At 45.4% G+C, this 19233-nt stretch overlaps 1 protein-coding gene across 4 annotated transcripts in view; it reads right to left on the reverse strand.

The window, feature by feature from the left end:
- The window catches only part of ZFC3H1 (zinc finger C3H1-type containing), a 127975-nt gene that overhangs the window by 11725 nt on the left and 97017 nt on the right, over positions 1 to 19233 (reverse strand). For all 4 annotated transcript variants that reach the window (XM_085873076.1, XM_085873074.1, XM_085873075.1 and 1 more), the window contains exons 27-32: positions 18831 to 18928; positions 11753 to 11863; positions 7601 to 7705; positions 7120 to 7285; positions 5849 to 5949; positions 5626 to 5727 (exon numbers count right to left, since the gene is read on the reverse strand). In XM_085873076.1, coding sequence (XP_085729202.1) covers positions 5626 to 5727; positions 5849 to 5949; positions 7120 to 7285; positions 7601 to 7705; positions 11753 to 11863; positions 18831 to 18928 — 683 coding nt within the window. The remainder of the gene's footprint in view (positions 1 to 5625; positions 5728 to 5848; positions 5950 to 7119; positions 7286 to 7600; positions 7706 to 11752; positions 11864 to 18830; positions 18929 to 19233) is intronic.

Here is a 19233-nt window from a genome sequence, read left to right on the forward strand (position 1 = left end):
ACAGAGACAGACACAGAGACAGAGAGACAGACAGAGACAGAGAGACAGACAGAGACAGAGAGACAGACAGAGACAGAGAGACAGACAGAGACAGAGAGACAGACAGAGACAGAGAGACAGACAGAGACAGAGAGACAGACTCAGGGGATGAGGGAAGAAAGCTGATGGGAAGAAGAGGCCATGTTGGAACACAACATAATTTGCCTGTCGACAAACGTTCATGCCTTGAACGATGTTGATGATCAGGGTAAGAAGAGAAGGCAGAAGCGAACGGGACAAGCTCACAATCAGGGACAAAAAGAGCTCCTGAGCAAATCCTGACAGCTCAGAGAGCAGAAAGGATGAGAGAAGCAGAAGGCAGAAATGAACGGGACAGGCGTGCACGAGCAGGGACGCAAAGAGCTTGCGAGAGTGAAGGAGAGAAGGCAAAGAAAGGAAGGCTTCACGAGCCGTTGGTGTCAAGCTTCTGTGGAGAAAGAACACTCCTTCCATGAGCGTCATCCTGTCAGCCACAAAGGACAACGAGGGTGACCAGCAGCACCAGCAGCATCAATGGGGGCCTGAGAAGGAATAATCTGAGGCAGAGGGCGGTGAGGCACCGATGTAATTCGCAGATCTGGGATGCCAGAGAGAGCTCATCTACTGGGTCTGGGCACCACAGGTGTGGCTGCATGTCCCATCACCACTGCCAGTCTTCCCCATCCATTTCCCTCTGTATTCTCTTGTATATTTGTGTGAGGTGAGAGGAGGGGAGGAAAGACTGCTTTTTTCTCCATACTTTACTTTTATTTTCAAGCTCTTGTTTTATTCTTCTCCTCTTCATGAATGATGGCAAACTCTTTTGTGCAAGTAAGACTGAATAAGAAGAATGTGTTATGGATAAATCTGTTTTGATGTGCCTTTTTGCTTTCTTCCTTGTAGATATTTGCTTTTGAAATGATTGCTTGCTTGTGATAAGTAATTGTTTGTTATTTTAAATCTGTCTCAGTTCTTTTCCTTTATTAGAAGTGCACAAGTACAGTTCGACGGGAAGTTGTACCCCAATAATTTGCTTCGATAGTCAACGCACACTCATTGTAATGCTCGGCAGTGACCAGAGTGTGCTTCTCGTCAGGTGACCCTAATTAGCCGGCCGTTCAGAGGTAAGGTATCAGGTGAGGTAGTGCAACACCACTTGGATTGGCCGTGCCAATTGGCGTTTGTGGTTGCCGAGCAACCTGTTTGTGCACGGAGTTCTGTGCACCCTGCAGCCTCAGGAGGGACACAAGTGCTTCTCATGGCAAGCCTCAAACCTCGGATCCATGACGTGTATATGTATGTATGTATGTGTGTATATATATGGAAATATAAATAATGGAGTGTGTCCAATTCTGTGCTGTCACTGAACTACTCCCTCAAACTTTTGTGAAATTGTACCAAACTTCCAGGTTGCTCATACCTCTCCCATGTGCATGTCCCAATGGGCTTCTTCTTTTTTTTTTTTTTAAAGCTTGAATCTTCAACTTCAATTGGTTGTAAAAATGTAATCTCACGAATCTTTCAAATTAATTTTCAAAACAAATTGGTTTAAATCATGACAACTCGCGCACTTATCCTCAGTTAAAACAACCCTGTCTCTATCGCGATGTGTGGTGAGGTTTTGAATTGCACAGCGGGGACCCATTTTGAATTACATGGAGGTTATATCACAGTGAGGCGTTTTTAATAACGTGGCGGTAAGTTGGCCCACTTTCGTGCTGTCTGGTGAGGTGAGTGGAGTGAGCTGATCCACGCTTGTGTGTGTATATATATATATATTATACATAACCGAAATCTAAACACCGATGGTCATCTATAATATAACAAACACAAATATATAATGCCTTCAGAAAGTAGTCACACACCTTGACTGTCACATGTTGTGTTACAGCCTGAATATAAAATGGATTAAATTTACATTTTTTGTTGCCAATCGACACAAGTACCCCATAATGATGAAATGAAAACATGTTTTTCGAAATTTTTACAAGTTAATTCAAAATTAAAAGGTGAAATTCAACCCCTTTGCTATGACACTCCAAGTTGAGTTCAGGTGCATCCAATTTCCTTTGATCATCCTTAAGATGTCTCTACAACTTGATTGGAGTCCATCTGTGGCCAATTCAATTGATTGGACATGATTTAGAAAAAAAAATAACATTTATATATAAAGGTACCACAGTTCACATGTCAGGGCAGAAACTCCACCATTAAGTCCAAGGAACTGTTTGTGGAACTTGGAGATAGAATTGTGAGGAGACATAGATCTGGAAAAGGATGTAACAAAAAATTGTGGAGTGTTTAAAGTTCTCAAGAACACAGTGAGCTCCATCATTATGAAATTGAAAGAATATGGCACTACCCAAACTCTTTCTAGAGCTGGCTGTTTGACCAAACTGAGCAAGAAGGACCCTAGTCAGGGAGGTGACCAAGAACCAACTGACCACTGACAGAATTATAGAGTTCATTGGCTGAGATGGGAGAACCTGCCGGGAAGGACAACAATCTCTGCAGCACTTCAGAAATCTAGGCTTTATGGGAGAGTGGTCAGATGGAAGACACTGAAGAAAAAGGGCACATGACAGTTTTCCTGAAGTTTGCAAAAAGGCACGTGAAAGACTCTGAGAGAATGAGGCAAAAGATTATGTGCTCTGATGAGACGAAAATTGAACTCTTTAGCCTGAATGCAAAGTACTACGTCTGGCGGAAACCCAAGCATAGCTCATCACCCATTGTACACCATCCTGACCGTGAAGCGTAGTGGTGGCAGCGTCACGCTATGGGGATGTTTTTTAGTAACAGGGATTGGGAGACTTGTACGAATAGTGGGAACAATTAATGGAGCCAAATTCAGGAAAATCCTTGAGGAGAACCTGCTTCAGAGTGCAAAAGACATTAAACTGGCAAAGACTGTTACATAAGGTCAATGACCCCAAGCATACAGCCAAAGCAAAGACTCGAATGCCATTGAGAATCTGTGGAAAGACTTCAAGATTGCTGTTCACAGATGCTCCCCATCCAACTTGACAGAGCTTGACCATATCTCCCAAGAAGAATGGGAGAAAATCCTCAAATCCAGATGTGCAAAACTGATGCAGACACAGCCAAGTCCAATCAAAGCTATAATCACTGCAAAAGGTGCTTCGAACAAAGGATTGACTCAGGGGATTTGAATACTTATTGATGCAAGACATTTGAGCTTTTAATTTTTAATTTGTAAAAAATTCAAAAAAAAATTCAGTCATTATGGGGTATTTTGTGTAGCTCGGTGACAATTTAAAAAAAAAATTAATCCATTTTTAGCTCGCCTGTTCAAAGAACAGAGAGCTATAGCGATACCCCCGGCGTGAGCGTCAGCTTCAGCGTGAAAATGTTAAGTTTTTGGTGCAAGTTATTTCCTTTCTAACGTTTTTATCGACCACACTATTTTTTACCGATTACAATATACAAATACATATATTGCTTCAAAATTATTTGGATCAGACTTCACTGCAATGCTTTATAAAAAAAGTATTATTAGACTAGTCTTTTAAAAAAAGATAAATGTATAAACAGGCAAGCATTGGGTGGCTTTGACACCAACTCTGGTTAATTCAGGCTGTAACACAAAAAAGTAACAAACGTCGAGGGGTGTGAATGCTTGCTGAAGTATATTATTTTCAAGTGTTTGTGCATTTGTATGTTATTCTTTTATGGCCGAACCATGACACGTAAAAGCCCCATATTTTGGGTGTGGGTACTTCAGAACATGGGCAAGGTTTTAAGCCAACACCAAGGCCTCGACACCCATTTTGTGGCCGGCCACCAAATGACGTTATGACATGAAGTGTATATTGGGATGTGGGGTCAAACAGTGCTGCTGCCGGCCCGGCGCCAAAAGGTAACCACCATAAGGCTAAGAACTCCATAGCTTTTCAACGTCAAACACATCCTGAAACCACTGCCAGGAAAACCTCATCCAACCACCAAGGTAGCCACTGCCATTATATGTATGTGTATATACATCTCAAATGTAAATACCAATAGTCATATACAACTTCAACTAAAACCTAAATACCAATTGTCACATAACCTAAACCAATAACTTGGCACTCACCAATTCATCATCCCAATACATAAATACCAAGTTGTATACCACCTAAATTACCGAAGCATAACGAGTCACGTGCAACCGAAACCAATATACACGCACTATCATTAGCTTGGCAATCATCATGGAATACTTTCAGACAAAGAGCCAAAGATTTTGTGAAGTAATATATAAATTTCTTCGAAGAATGACCTTGTTGGCAATGTTATCTTTTGATAGGGGGGGGGGGAGGAACAATTAAAATGTGCACTGTCTGGCCAAAAAAAATATGCAATGGTCTCAAAGTTTGGCCAAAATTCTGGCACTGCAGATGTAGGGGAAAATTTTTTTTTATAAAGGGGAACTAACTGTGCATAACGCCTTATGTAACGCTCGTCTCCTTCCATATAAGTTTTGTGACCGCAGCATGTGGCCGCCGTTTGCATAATTTCTGGGGTTTGCAGCAATGCCACTCCATTTAGTGCCCCCTGTATGTTTGGGAGGAATTTGTTCAGGGTGCCGGCGATAACTCACCGACTCTTCGAAAGACACTGGAATCTTCAACGTTGACCAACTAATGCAAGCATGCAGGACACCTGGCTTAACAGCCACACAAAAGGATGGCACACTTTCCTTCCAGATTGCAGAGCAGCACAACATACGTCAGATGTGATGGTTTTGGCAAACAACTACTTCATTAATGAGAAATTCCAGTTAAACGTTTTTTTTGTTTTTTTTAACACAAACATTTACGCAAATAGAAGAGCAAGGAGATAAGGCAACAAAGCAACAGTGGGGAGCAGGCAAATGCAACAAAAATGGGAGTGAAAAGAGGGTGTTGGGTTAGGTGGGGTTAATGGAGAGAGAAAAAGATTACATGTAGCGATAAGGTATAGAAAGCATATGCCACTGGAATTGAAGGTATTAGGTTCTCCAGGTGTTGGTAGACAGGTGGTGGGAGCAACAAAATAATGTGCAAGACCCACAACATGCATTACTTAAAAACAATGGCAGAATTAAAATTCAATCACAACACGTGTAAAGTGCAATGTGAAAGCATGCCCTCATCTAGTGCGCGCGCACGCGCGCGCACGCGCGCACGCACGCACGCACGCACGCACGCACGCACGCACGCACACGCGCACACACACACACACACACACACACACACACACACACACACACACACACACACACACACACACACACAACCTATTTAAGGGAAAAATAAAACTCGCGTGCATCATTTCCAGTTATTTCACACCAGCAAATCCACCACATTGCATATATTATTCTGCAAGCCTGACTGCATAGTGACAGCCCACGAAAATATAATTAATTACCATTCATATATGTATGCACACATGCACATAATTTTTGGCCAGTCAGTGCACGACATTGGTGTGTGTGTGTGTGTGTGTGTGTGTGTGTGTGTGTGTGTGTGTGTGTGTGTGTGTGTGTGTGTGTGTGTGTGTGTGTGTGTGTGTGTGTGTGTGTGTGTGTGTGTGTGTGTGTGTGTGTGTTGGCAGCTGTGGTACATTTTCCAGGTGCATAGGCAGTATGAAAGACGTTGCGCGAGTTGCTTGGCCTGGGCAGCGAGCTGGTGTAAACTTCCTTCTTGCACAAGAGCCGCACAAAGCCTGCAGGGAACAAAGGCAGACAGGAGAAGCGGACACCGACGCGTAACGGACGCAAACATGCTCAACAATCTGAGAAAGACCAGTTGAATAGGAGAGACAAACAGCAGGAATGTTTGCACACCTGACCGCGAGAAAAACGTTGCTGGGCATTAGGTACAATAGCCATTCAAGCACAGACACGTGTTGAGATGGCGACACGCAATCGAGCAATAGCTTTGACACCTGTCATGGTAGGAACAGAAGGAGAGAATGAGGCAATCTTGGTTTCCAAAAGTAACAATCACACTGAGATAGTGTCCTTATGACACTTCGCTGCTGTTGACATGGAAAATAAACTGGACTGGCTTTACCTTTGTGAGCCACATGGCAATTAAATTTGCATGTCAGATCACATGACCAGCAAAGTGATGCCTATTTTGCATCACATTCAACCCAAGCATGATAACCATACAATTTTCTTAAAAAAGAAAGAAAAAAAAAGTCATTACGTTTATGGGAAAAAGAGCAATAGTAAGATACGGTGTACTCGTATGTTCGTGCAGCTTTAGACCTTCCCTGCATTGGAGTGTGTAAGGTAAAGGAGTCATTAAAGGTTTCCCACAAAAAGGATGGCCAATATTCGATTTTGAGATAGCTATGTAAAGGGGTCCCATCTATTTGTTCTCCGATGTAGAATCGGGTGAGGCCAAACAGGATGGGTGTGACACGTCACGTTTCCCTCACCAACAGAGGGCGATAACTCCTCGGCAGCTGCTCGTCAACACTTTGGAGGCAGGCACTGGTTTGTTGCTAGGAAGGGATTCGTGAATGTTCTCGGGGAGGGGTGGAAACTCATGGGGCCTCAGGACAGGGATTCCTGAAGGCCTTAGATTGTGATTGTTGAACCCGTGATGGCCTTAGTGGTGGAGAACCTTGGAGCACGCAATCATTAGTGAGCCTTGGAGGAGGGGGGTTGGGGCATTGACTTGGAGCAGGGCAGGGGTTGGATATAAAACCTCAGGCCTGACAAGAAGTGCTCTGTCAGTCCTCTGCTGCTTACTCTTGGACCAGCTCACCTTATGTGTGTATGTGTACAAATCCATTATGTTTTGTGCAGCCGTGACATTTCACACGAGTTAGCATACGCTGTTGCCACGACTGCCTCAAAAAAAAAAAATTTATAAAGAAGAAAAAGTGCAGGCTCATCTTGAATCGCCATTCAATAACGCTTTTGAAAAATGTAATCTCGGGCTCCAAGCTACTTGGCATACTCTAAACAATCCCGTGGGATTGGGTACGACAGGTTGTCATGGTGAAAAGTTCACCGCATCCTTACTTACCGAGCCAATAAACCTTCAAAATATTTCAAACAGCACGATAGAAATATAATTCCACACAGAGTGGACTTGGAACCTGATTGTGGAAGCTGTAGTTATAATAGTGCAACGATGGCTCATGGAGTAGTGATCGGCGTACGGGTACGGCCAGCAAGCAGCGTTGAAGCAAGACAACAAAGGCCCTGCCGTCATCCGGAGGAGGACTCGAGGAATGCAGTTGATCTCGTCGAAAAGACAGGTAGCTGGAGGTGGTGGGGTGCACTACGTCACCATTCTCAACGGACATTTACATCGACGTTAAAAGTACAAGCAGAACACACTCGACTCGCTTTGCTTCGAGTTCACTTGCAAATGCAAAAAAAAAAAATCAGGTCTGGAGCACCTTCTATAAGCACAAAACAAGCAAACGTCAATTTAGCCTTTCAGGAGCTACATTTCAAATGTGAGGGTGGGGAGAAATTATTACCTTAAACTTGCAGCTCATTCTATTTGTTGGGCCAGGTAATACTTTGAAATTCCAAAGAATGTGAAAGTTCTTGAAAAGGTCTCTCACTCACTCATGCCACAGCAGCTGTAAAGATTTCCCTTCCGTCACGGAGCCGAGCGCGATTTCGAAAGCCTCATTGGCTGCTTCTTGGCTCTCACAGAGACGTTGCCAGCAGCTGTGGAGAGAGGGGTGGATAGGGAGAAGAATTATGGGGGGCAAGCGAGTTTTCACAGGTCATACAAGCAGAGAGAGAGGAAGTAGTTGGTGGTGAATTGAACTCTTTATGCAAACATAACAGTTTATACTTCACAGTGATATCAAGCCCGTGAAAGAACTTGGCCATGCATCGTATACAGTAAATGAACATGGAGACATTCGTATACTTTTACATGCATTATAAGGACATGATGAGGCGATGGACAAATCAGCACAGCACATGGGATTTCAATATGAGATTCCAGAAACATGAGCTGAGAGTTCAGATGGAAGCAAGCACGCACGCAGACGCGGACAGTCGTACACACACACACACACACACACACACACACACACACACACACACACACACACACACACACACACACACACACACACACACACACACACACACACACACACACACACACAAGTTTCAAAGGACAGGATGCAGTATCTGTCTGTTAAAATGGGAGAAAACATTTTTAGAAAAACATTTTGAAAATGTTACCCAATACTCATGGGCAAAGGGCAAGTTTGAAAATCCTTTAAGTATACAAGGGAACATAGGATTAAAGATATTCTTTAAGTATACAAGGGGAAAAGAAACGGTCATGACAAGTGTGGGCACCACAAGGAATAGCACAGAAGAATTGGAAGATTAAAGTGAGATGGCAGGCTTATTAAACAGGTATTTTGCTTCAACTTTTATACAATAACAGTCGGGAGAATTGCCACGAGCTGAGAGCATCGATCAAGGAGGTGAGGAAGGGCTTTTAGAGAAGATCCAGGTTGGAGTGGAGGAAGTAAAGGAACAGCTCGGAAATCTAAGAGTAGATAAGGTCCAGATAATATGCACCAGAGAGTATTGATGGGGGTAGCCGAGCAGGTGAGCGAGATGTTAACGGATATTTTCAACAGCTCACTGGAGTCAGGACAGGTACCGGAGGATTGGAGAGTAGCAAATGTAACACCATTGTTGAAGAAAGGATCCAGAGAAGAATTGGGAAACTATAGACCTGTTTGCTTGACTTCAGTTGTGGGGAAGGTGTTGGAGAAATTAATTAGGGACCAGATGAGGAATCATTTAAACAAATTCAAACTAATTAAAAGTCGTCAGCATGGGTTTATGAAAGATAGTTCCTGCTTAACAAATTTATTCGAGTTCTATGAAGCAGTTTCTCATTGGGCTGAGGGGAAAGGGTAGTGGACATAGTATATCTAGACTTTAAGAAGGCATTTGATAAGGTACCACATCGGAGGTTTCCAGCCAAAGTGAGGGCTTGTGGAGTGGCTGGTAAAGTTTCCAACTGGACTGAAAAATGTCTTGGTCAGAAGAAGCAGAGTGGCTGTGAGTGGGAAGATGTCTGGCTGGGAGGATGCAAGTTGTGTGGTACCCCAGGGATCAGTCTTAGGACTGTTATTAATCATAATTTACATTATGATTTGGAAAGTGGGGTTAAGAGTCTGCTTTCTGAATTTACAGACAAAAACTTGAAGGAAACTGGTGTCCCAGCTGCCAGTATTATATAGTGGACAATAATGACTCCGCGGTGTCTTTTGTGAAGAGTAGGTGAGCCATCACTGGCACCTTGAACAAATTCCTGCCATAACTACTGCTGGGAAGGCAATGGCAAACCACCCAATGTAACCCTCACTTAGGAAGTTGCTTTAGTAACACCGACACTTTATATAAAAAAAAGAGTATGGTACATGTGAGAGAGACAGCTTGGAGGTAAGGTAAAAAGTAGGGGGGGTGGGGTCAGGAAGGGTGATCACAATCATGACAGTCGAGGTTTTCATACATTTGGAAAAAAGATTGGCAGATGCAATTCAACAAAGAAATTTAAAGTATTGGGGTTGGGTGAGAATATTAAATGGATGCAGCTATCATAACTCACGTCTCAGGAAGCACAGTTGCCACAAAGAGGGTACAGCATAGAGCAACTATATTAATCGTGGGCCAAGCTAGACTAAGCAATGAGGATCAGCTGAAGGAGACGTTACTTTTTACATAAGAAAGAAGGCAAATGTGAGGGGATCTGACAGATGTTTAAGATGATGAAGGGTACAGACAAAATAAGAACAAATTTTCAGCAGAAACGGCTGTGACAGGAGCAGGGGCCAACAAAGTCTTAAGAGTAAAGAAGAGGAAAATTAGGACAGCAGTAATTTGAGTCTTTCAATCAGAGTGTGATGAATGTAAGGAGTGATGTTCCTCCAAGGATAGTGCCAGTAGAACCATGCTCTTTCGGCCCTGGTACACCGAAACTTGTGGCGATGCAGTTGCGGTCAAGCACTTCCCTTCAACATTCAAAGCTAACCTGATTGAAGGCAAAATGAGCTCCTTCCACAAGGTTCACACCAAGTATGTGCCATCAATTCATCCTATTGTCAATCTTAAGGCCGAACTCTCATACCCGTCTCCTCCCTCAAAATATCGGCGGTGCTGTGTCAAGTCCATCTGGCATATGCTCCCCATTCATCCCCTCCCTCACCTCAGATTCTGCTCAAGATGAGACACTCAATGTCTCAACTCGTGTACCCAACCTAACCGATCTCACTCTGCTCCGCTTTGTCCTCGCATCATACCCTCTCGTACCCACTTCCTTCTCGACTGTCTTTCACACCAAAAAAGGTTAGAGAAAGTTCTGTTCAGCTTCAACTCTTCATCAGTAACAGGTCCAGATGGCATAAGTGTCCATGTTCTCAAATGCTGCTCTTGCTTATCCTTTGTCTGCTCTCTTCAGCCTGTCCTTTTCCCTTGGCCATCTCCTGTCGGCCTGAGAAACCAGTCAACATCACAACCATTCAAAGTAAGGGTTCAAAAACAGATCCACTCAAATTATATGCCAGTTAATTTGCTTCCAATTACAAATAAAGTCATAAAATTCATCTTCCTGCCAATATTGACATTCCTCTTTTCAACCAACCATGATCTCTGACCATCAGGTTAGATTCCATCCCAGTCAGCTATGGATGTGTAGCTGTTTCTCACTCAGCATCCACCTCCATTCTTTTGTTCCCATATGTGGAACTGTGTTCTTTTCCCTCCAGGATTTCAGGCAAGCGACGCACCAACATCTCATATCATTCTCCATCCCGACCCACAATAGTTTCACCCACATTAACCCTAACTCAACCCTGTTACTTACAAGTTTGCGTTTCCTATCCTCAGCTCTCTCCTTTTCCTCGCTAATGTCCTGCTGTGGCCTCACTGTCAATATGTTGTCATTTTACTCTCAGTTTCCTTGCCCTTTCATGAGACCAGATGTCGTGTACAACAAGAAAAGTAGACATAAAATGTCACGTCTCCCATTGTTTTGGTAATTTTGCAGGATGGAGTTAAAGGGCGAGCCCACATTTATGTACAACTAAAATGGCCACCAGTATGCCTTCTTTGATCAGATCACAAAATCAAGTGAGGTGCAGGTGTATGCCATCGTGTACTGTACTTGTGCCAAGTTTGAACAAAATCGGACCATATACGTCAAAGAAGTGGTTGGGGACACGTTTAACAAAATGGCTGCCAGTCGGCCATCTTGGATACGATCTCAAAAAAAAAAAAAAATGACACGTGTGTAAGCCATCATTCATTATCTGGGTGCCAAGTTTGAACAACATCGGTAAATACATGTCAGGGAAATGGTTGAAGACATGTTAAACTTGGGGGGGTTAAACTAAAATGTCAACCAGTTGGCCATCTTGGATCTGATATTGGGGGGGGGGAGGGGGAAATGGCGTGCATATTTACACCATCATGTGTTGTATTTGTGCCAAGTACGAATAAAATCAGTCCATACATGTCCGAGATATGGCTGCAGACGCACGCACGGAAAAATCGAGACCAAATCCATAAGCCCCCCACCCCACCCCCAGTTTCGGACCAAGTCCAACGGGGGCTAAAAAAAAAAAAATTAAAAAAAAAAAAGACATATTACACAATAACAACTCGAATAACAGTCACCACACAAGGGAAAAATGATTAAAATAAAAATAAATGAACACATAAGTGTAAACAGATCACCAGAAATTGAGCCAGACAAATGGAAGGCTTGCTCGAAACGTTAAGCTCGACACCTCATCTTTCAGGCTGGGAGCTTGGAAATCTCCATCCAGCAAGCACGCGAGAACACTTCTGAAAAGACAAAAGTTATCACAGCATGTTGTAATCTGCATGTATGAAGCATCCGAGTGAGGCTTTGTTTGCACCAACTATTTTCCACGATTTTTCCCAAGTTACAGAAGGCAAACCCCCCAAGGGGTTCTCTTTTTGGATACAAAAATCTCGGCTCATGGAAAAGTGAGGTGACAGGAAAAGGCAATGTACCGAAAATGGGGCAGTTGCACCATTGTTGGACATGAGCAAGGGATCGAATGAATTGGAAAAGAGGAGTGAGAAGAGGGAATGAAACTAACCTGCAAGTTAGCAGGTTCAGTAAGGTGGGGTAAATGAAGGTAAAAAAGACCCTGGGTAGGGATGGAGGATAACAAAACTGTGGTAAACCACTTGCTTAAAGGCCTAGGGGAAGAGTGCAAATGAACAGTCTTTGGAAGGCAATTTCACAAATAGAAGAGAGGTGATGCGTACGGAAAGCTGGATTTGGAATGTTCACCCAGGAGGGGGTTGCTGGAAACGTACATGCATCCTGAAGGAGCTGAAGAGGGTCGGAGGGTGAAGAGAGCAAAGGGAGATAGATCAAAGGAGATGCAGTTAACAACAACGATGATGACAGCAACAGACCTTGTGCTTCTCACTCGGTGCAGGAAATACCAATATTGGGAGCTTAATATTCTAGAGAATCCAAGGGAGACACATGTGACGCTGGTGCACCAGCCCATAGTGAAGATCAGCACTCCATTGCAGTTCCAATTATGCTGAGCCTAATGGTGAGGCCCAGAATTTCAAGAGTGGTTGACCATGGAAATGGATAAGTTGGTTCGTTTTATGAAGTGTCCAGAGCAACAAGGCAAGACTGAGATTTGCCAAGACTGCAAGACATGTTACATTTGTCAGATGAACAACTTATCAAATCCAGATCGGCAGATCAGACATGCAGCTACGACAAGTCTGCCAGTGGAATGGGGGTACTGCTACTGTACAACAGAACGTGGAATCATCTGCAAACAGGATGAGGATTTTCCAGAGCATCGAAGAAGTCGTTTACGTAGATGAGGAACAAGTTTTGACTCAAGAAACTGCCCCTTAAGGCATTCCAGCCTCCACTGGGTGAGGAGAGGAGAGGATTATATGGAGGAAGTCAGATATCAGGGAATGAATGGGGAAAGGTAAACCTTGCCAGTTTTCAATGCTCACCGTTTCACCTCCATAATGCCTTTAACTATCAACAGTACCTGGCATATGATTAAAGCCCCTGTAAGAGAACAATGTTGTGACAAACTGTTCTGCTCTCCATAAATAAAAAAATAGGGGCAATACTCCTGGGTGCTGGCAATACCCCAATAACTGATAGTGGCTGGACAAGATAACCAGGGAACCACTGGTAGGCATGGATGACCCACAAAATATATAATGGAGAAGGAATTAAATACCTATGGATTTTTTTTTAATGCCATGAACAAACCTTGGTACATCACGGGTGATAAAGGTTGTGGTCAGGTTTCATCGAAAGTGTGTGTGGTTTCAGAAAAGAAACCAAATACATATTTTGGGGAACAACCCCCATAGACCCCCACCCCCACCTCCCCCCTCAGGGCCCAATTTTTTTTAATGCCATGAACTAACTTTGGTACATACAGGGTGCTGAAGGTTGTGGTAAAGTTTCATCAAAATCGTTCGTGTAGTTTCAGAGAAGTTGAACGTATTTGTGGATGGACGGATGGATAGGTGACGCGCCATCCCATAAGCTCCCCAGAACTACGTTCCAGGTGAGCTAATGATGCGCCATCCCATAAACTCACCAGAACTACGTTCCAGGTGAGCTAACAAGATGCATGAAAGAATCCCAATCACACAACAATATTTAACAAAATTAACTTTCATATTTGGGCTTAATGTGGAAAACTAAAAAGAAAATTTCTTTTTTGAGGAATGACGATTTCAAAAACACGATTAATCATGTATGTATGTATGCTCTTCACCCATTGGTTGGACAGCTGACCTGACATCACCTACAATTGTAACCTAAAGTACCCAGAGGACCCAAAAGACACAAAAGACCCTGAGGATCCAAAAAAGAACCCAAAGACCCCGAGTACCGAAAAGACCCGGAGGACCCTGAAGATCTAAAATACCCAAAAGATCCAGGAGGACCCAAAAGACCCAATCGGATGATCACAGACCCATGAAAATTCTGCATCATGTAAAATGTGACTTCAGGTCCCTAACCCCCCTCCCACCTATGACCTCTCTCTGCCCCCCTACCCCTACCACCACACCAAAACTGTGCTCCCCTCCCCATTTATTCAAATTCTCAAACCCCTCCCAACACAATGTCCCCAACTTCCCCCACCCCCTCAAACCCCTCGATCCCAACTCTGCCCTCCCTCCCCCAAGCCAACTCTGTCATCCCCTCCCCCTTTCTTCTTCAAGTCCTCAATTCCCCCCACCCACATCTCAATCTCCCTCTTCCAACTCCATGCACACTCTCCCCCAAGTCTGTCCTCCCCTCCCCACTTCCTCCTGTTCTTAACAACGTAACAAAAGTATACACAGGGAACTTTGGCGCATGAGAAGGCCATTCGACCCATCATGCCTGCGTTGTTCCTGTTCCCATTTGTCAAGAACAATGTAAAAGTAAATAAAGATAGAACGTTAAATTCACAATCACTTCCCCCTTTCTTCTCTTTTCCTCACGATAATTCAAGGACCGGTGTTTGTTTGTTTGTCGCGCAACGACTCCGACAGTTATGGGCCGATTCCATCCAGACGTGCTGCATAGGATCAGCGTGACCACAATTAATGTATAGGAGTGTTTTTATCTTTGCAGTCACATTGGGGGGAGAGAGGGATGCAAATTCTCTATGTAAATGTGTATCATGTAGCGCTGCCTCCAGATGAAGGAGGGTATTGTAAGTCTCCACCATTTACAGTTCAGTATTCCTGTCCCCACGGTTTCCAGTGCAGTGAGGTGATTTGAATTATAAACAGTAGGTATGTTTTTACTTCGTGCACGCAACTTCATGGGTTATCAATTTTTTTGCCGACACAGAGCTGCCAGAGACAGCTGACACAGAGCTGCCAGAGAAAGAACCTGACAGAGTTCTTGTCAGGTCAGGTTCGATCTGTGACCTGCTACAGGTACCATGTAAACCTGTACTAACCTGTTCCATGGTCGGGTTGTCGGCGACTAAACCGTCTCCCCCACCAGGTTTTCTGGTGAGGAGGGTGTTTGGATATGGACACCCAGCAGGATTAAAAACAAAACCTGTCAAAGGGCGGAGGAGCTCCTTGTGAGCCAACGGCCATCCATATCTAGTGCCCAACTGTGTCTGCGGACGTCCTCCTGCAGTTGGGTTACTTCTTATTAGGAGGTTGGTGGCAGGATTTGCACTCCAGCCACCGTAAAACGCTTCATTCCGCAAAACGCAAAAAAATCTGAAAACCCACTCCGTGGGAGTACCTCCTGTGCAGCTTCCCTTCGCAGGGCAGCTCACCGGATGATGGGATTGGGGCAAAGCCTTCGGGACCCCCAATCTTTGATAGGAGGGAAACCACGGGGTAACATCCCTGGGTCAGATTGCGGGAGAGTGTGTCGGAGTGGTGCTGAGGTGTCGTCCACCAGACGGCGGTCTCCTTGGGTTAACCTGAGGCGGTCCCTTCGGGTGGGTGCCTGGAATGTCCTATCCCTAAGAGAGGATGATCACCTGTCTCTGTTATCATCTGAGCTCAAGCGTTTGGACATCGGGATTGCAGCTCTCTCTGAGGTTCGGAGACCGGATTGCGGCGAGATAATGGTGGGTGGTTACACCTACTATTGGTCTGGTCGCTCTGATGGTTACCATACCCAAGGAGTTGCTGTAGCTGTGTCCAATAAGCTGACCCCAATGATAATTGAGGTAACACCGGTCAACGAGCGTATTATGAGATTAAGGATTCGTCACTCCTTAGGTGTCATTTCCCTGGTCTCTATTTATGCTCCGACTGAGGCGAGTGATCTTACCGTGAAGGATGCATTCTACGCCACACTCGAGTCTGTGGTTGATCAGTGCCCCAGACGAGATACACTTCTAGTCTTGGGGGATTTCAATGCATCGACTGGAACTGATAGGGATGGTTATGAGGTGTGTGTTGGTCCCCATGGGTCAGGAACTATGAACCAGAATAGCACTAAGTTCCTTGACTTTGCAAGAAGTCATGGACTTAGGGTGGCTGGTTCATGGTTTCAGCGCCCGCAAGCTCATCGCTGGACTTGGTATTCCAACGCTGGCGGTGTGGCAAAGGAGATTGACCATGTCCTCATTGACGGTCGTTGGAGGATGATCCAGAACTGCAGGGTCTACCGGAGTGCTCAGTTCCTCAATACTGACCACAGGCTTGTTGTAGCAACTCTAAAGCTGCACCTTAAATCCTGGAGAATGGTACCATCCCAGCCTAGGCTGGATGTTGCCAAGCTCAGGGATGAGAGAGTAGCTGAGGAGTTTGCGAACAGGCTGAGTGGACACTTGGGGGTCTGGGTGCTTTGGGGGTCCTGAAGAGTTGTGGAGCACCTTCAAGACCACCGTCCTTGATGTTGCCGGTGGATGCCTTGGAGTTCACCGCAGGGCAAAGAAGAATTTTGTCTCTCAAGGGACACTGGATACCATTGACCAGAGTCGCAGGGCCAGGCTGAATGGCAGAGCTGAGCTGTTCAGGGAGCTGAGGCGTAAAACTGTACGTGCACTGAGGGTGGACAAGGAGGCCTATGTGCGAGGAATCTGTGAGGGGGTAGAGCATCACCTGTGGACAGGTGATTCTCGTCCCGCTTACAGGGGAATTCGCGCATTACGTTCATCCAAGCCCATCCCTCGGAGCACTGCAGTTCGAGCAGAGAGTGGTAGGCTCTTGACAGAGGAGTCTGAAGTGAAGGCCCGCTGGGCCGGTTACTTTGAGCGGTTGTACCAGGCTGATCCCCCAGCTGTCGAGTTGGACGTCAAGGGTGTTACAATCCCTGTTGCTGACCCTCGAATCAACTGTGGTCCACCATCGCTTGTGGAAACACGGGCTGCGGTGAACCAGTTGAAACGGGGCAAAGCTCCAGGGATCTGTGGCATCCATGCTGAACTTCTCAAGGCTGGTGGAAATGCTGCACTCGCGTCGTTGCATGCAGTTTTGTGCTCTGCCTGGAACACAGGCATCATCCCAACTGACTGGAAGAGGGGCCTTGTTGTCCCTCTCTGGAAAGGGAAGGGTGATCGCCAAGACTGCAACAACTACCGAGGGGTGACGCTGCTCTCAGTGCCGGGCAAGGTCTTTGCTCGGATAATTCTTGATAGGGTTCGCCACCATCTGCTTGAGCACCAGCGTCCAGAGCAGTCAGGCTTTACACCAAAGAGGTCAACGATTGACCGTATCCTTGCTCTTCGTGTCCTCACTGAACGCAGACGAGAGTTTCGGCAGGGGCTGCTTGCAGCCTATGTTGATCTCTGTAAAGCGTTCGATTCAGTGAATCGGGATGTCCTCTGGAGGATTCTTGGTCTTCGTGGGGTGCCACCGAAACTGATCGATCTGATGTCTGAACTCTACTCTGGTACTGAGAGTGCTGTGAAGTGTGGTGGTACCGCCTCTGACTTATTTCCAGTTGTTACTGGAGTTCGTCAGGGATGTGTACTTGCCCCCACACTTTTCAGCACTTGTATGGACTGGATTTTTGGGAGGATGTCGGAGAGATCAAGTTGCGGTGCATCGTTTGGCAATGTCAAGATCTCGGACCTTGATTTTGCAGATGATGCAGTCATCTTTGCGGAGACTTTAGACATCCTCTTGGGGGCCCTCGAGGTGCTGAATGAGGAGTCGGAGCCGTTGGGATTACGGATTTCTTGGGTCAAAACAAAGATCCAGGCTTTCGGTGACATCTTGGATGCTGCTGTCCTGTCTGTGTCTGTTTGTGGTGAGGATGTTGAGGTCGTGGATAGATTCACTTACCTTGGCAGTGATATTCATGTCTCCGCAGGTTGTGAGCCGGAGGTCAATAGACGTCTGGGTCGGGCCTGGGGAGTCATGGATTCACTGGATCATGGGGTGTGGCGCTGCCGGTACCTGTGCGGGAGGACGAAAGTCCGAGTCTTCAGGTCCTTGGTACTTCCAGTCTTGCTCTATGGGTGCGAGACTTGGACTTTGACCAAGGATCTGAGACGGAGACTTAATTCCTTTGGTACCAGGTCTCTTCGGAGAATCCTTGGCTATCGCTGGTCGGATTTTGTGTCCAACGAGCGGTTGCTGAGAGAGACTCGGATGAGATTTGTTACCTGCATAGTCCGTGAGCGTCAGCTGCGGCTGTATGGACATGTGGCTCGTTTTCCTGACGCTGATCCTGCTCACCAGATTCTCTCAGCGAGGGAGTCTCATGAGTGGAGGAGGCCAGTGGGCCGACCACGTGCCTCATGGTTGCAGCAGGTTGACCATCATCTCAAGGAGATGGGGATGGGCCTGGCATCTGCCTGGGGGATGGCCAGACGGAGGCCCCCGGAGTACCGGCGGAAAGTGGACGCAGCGACGCGCTGTTCTGGCACATGCTCCCATACCTGACCTGACCTGACAGAGCTGCCAGTTGCCTCTCCACCACCCAAATAAAAGGTATGTGTCAGAAAAACGTGCTGCATGCTTGGAACAAGATCACCTATCAGGTGGGTACTCTGGTAGTTATTAATGTATGTGGATCATTAAGGGGTCATTGAACATTTGCAGTTCAGAACAAAGTATAATTAACACCGTTGAAAATGATAATGCAATATCAGTACTGTACGGTTGAGGCTCGTGAAAAAGCTGCAACTTCAAGTGGACAAGCAAAAAAATACATAAACTTGCAGAAAGCTATGGAGGGAAAGCAGACAAGGAACAAATGCACTCAGATGGCAAAAGAAGTGGACAGCTGACAATAGACCGATTACAAACTTCAGTTTCTCAATCACAACGTTATGACATATGAGCTTTGAAGTTTATGTACCTGTAAAGGTTTCCTGTATGGCAGGTTTCTGAAGGGATTGGCACGTACAAAGACTCAATAAAAACCCGTAATACTTCCGCAGATTCCTCTATCCGCTCCTGGAAATAGAAACAGTATGATTAAGCTTCCCTTTATTAAAACGGCGATGTCTTAATTTGAATTCACAATGATCCGAATTCGAGTTCACACTGGTCCAATTTTATTTTGTTAATCATTATTATTGTCCCGTGAGTGTTAAAAAGCAGTCGGCCCTTGTCCAGGTCCAGAATGATTTCATCCATCCATTGGGACCATACTTTGCTGACGCAGCACTAACGCTCTGCACAGTCTCCTTGGCTGTTGGGCACAATCCTGGACGGGTCGCCACTCCGACACAGGATACCAGCATGCTGGCAATCATTTT

Source organism: Eptatretus burgeri, chromosome 3, assembly GCF_056783735.1.
Source record: "Eptatretus burgeri isolate ZD-2024b chromosome 3, Ebu_testis_v1, whole genome shotgun sequence".
Lineage (NCBI taxonomy): Eukaryota > Metazoa > Chordata > Myxini > Myxiniformes > Myxinidae > Eptatretus > Eptatretus burgeri.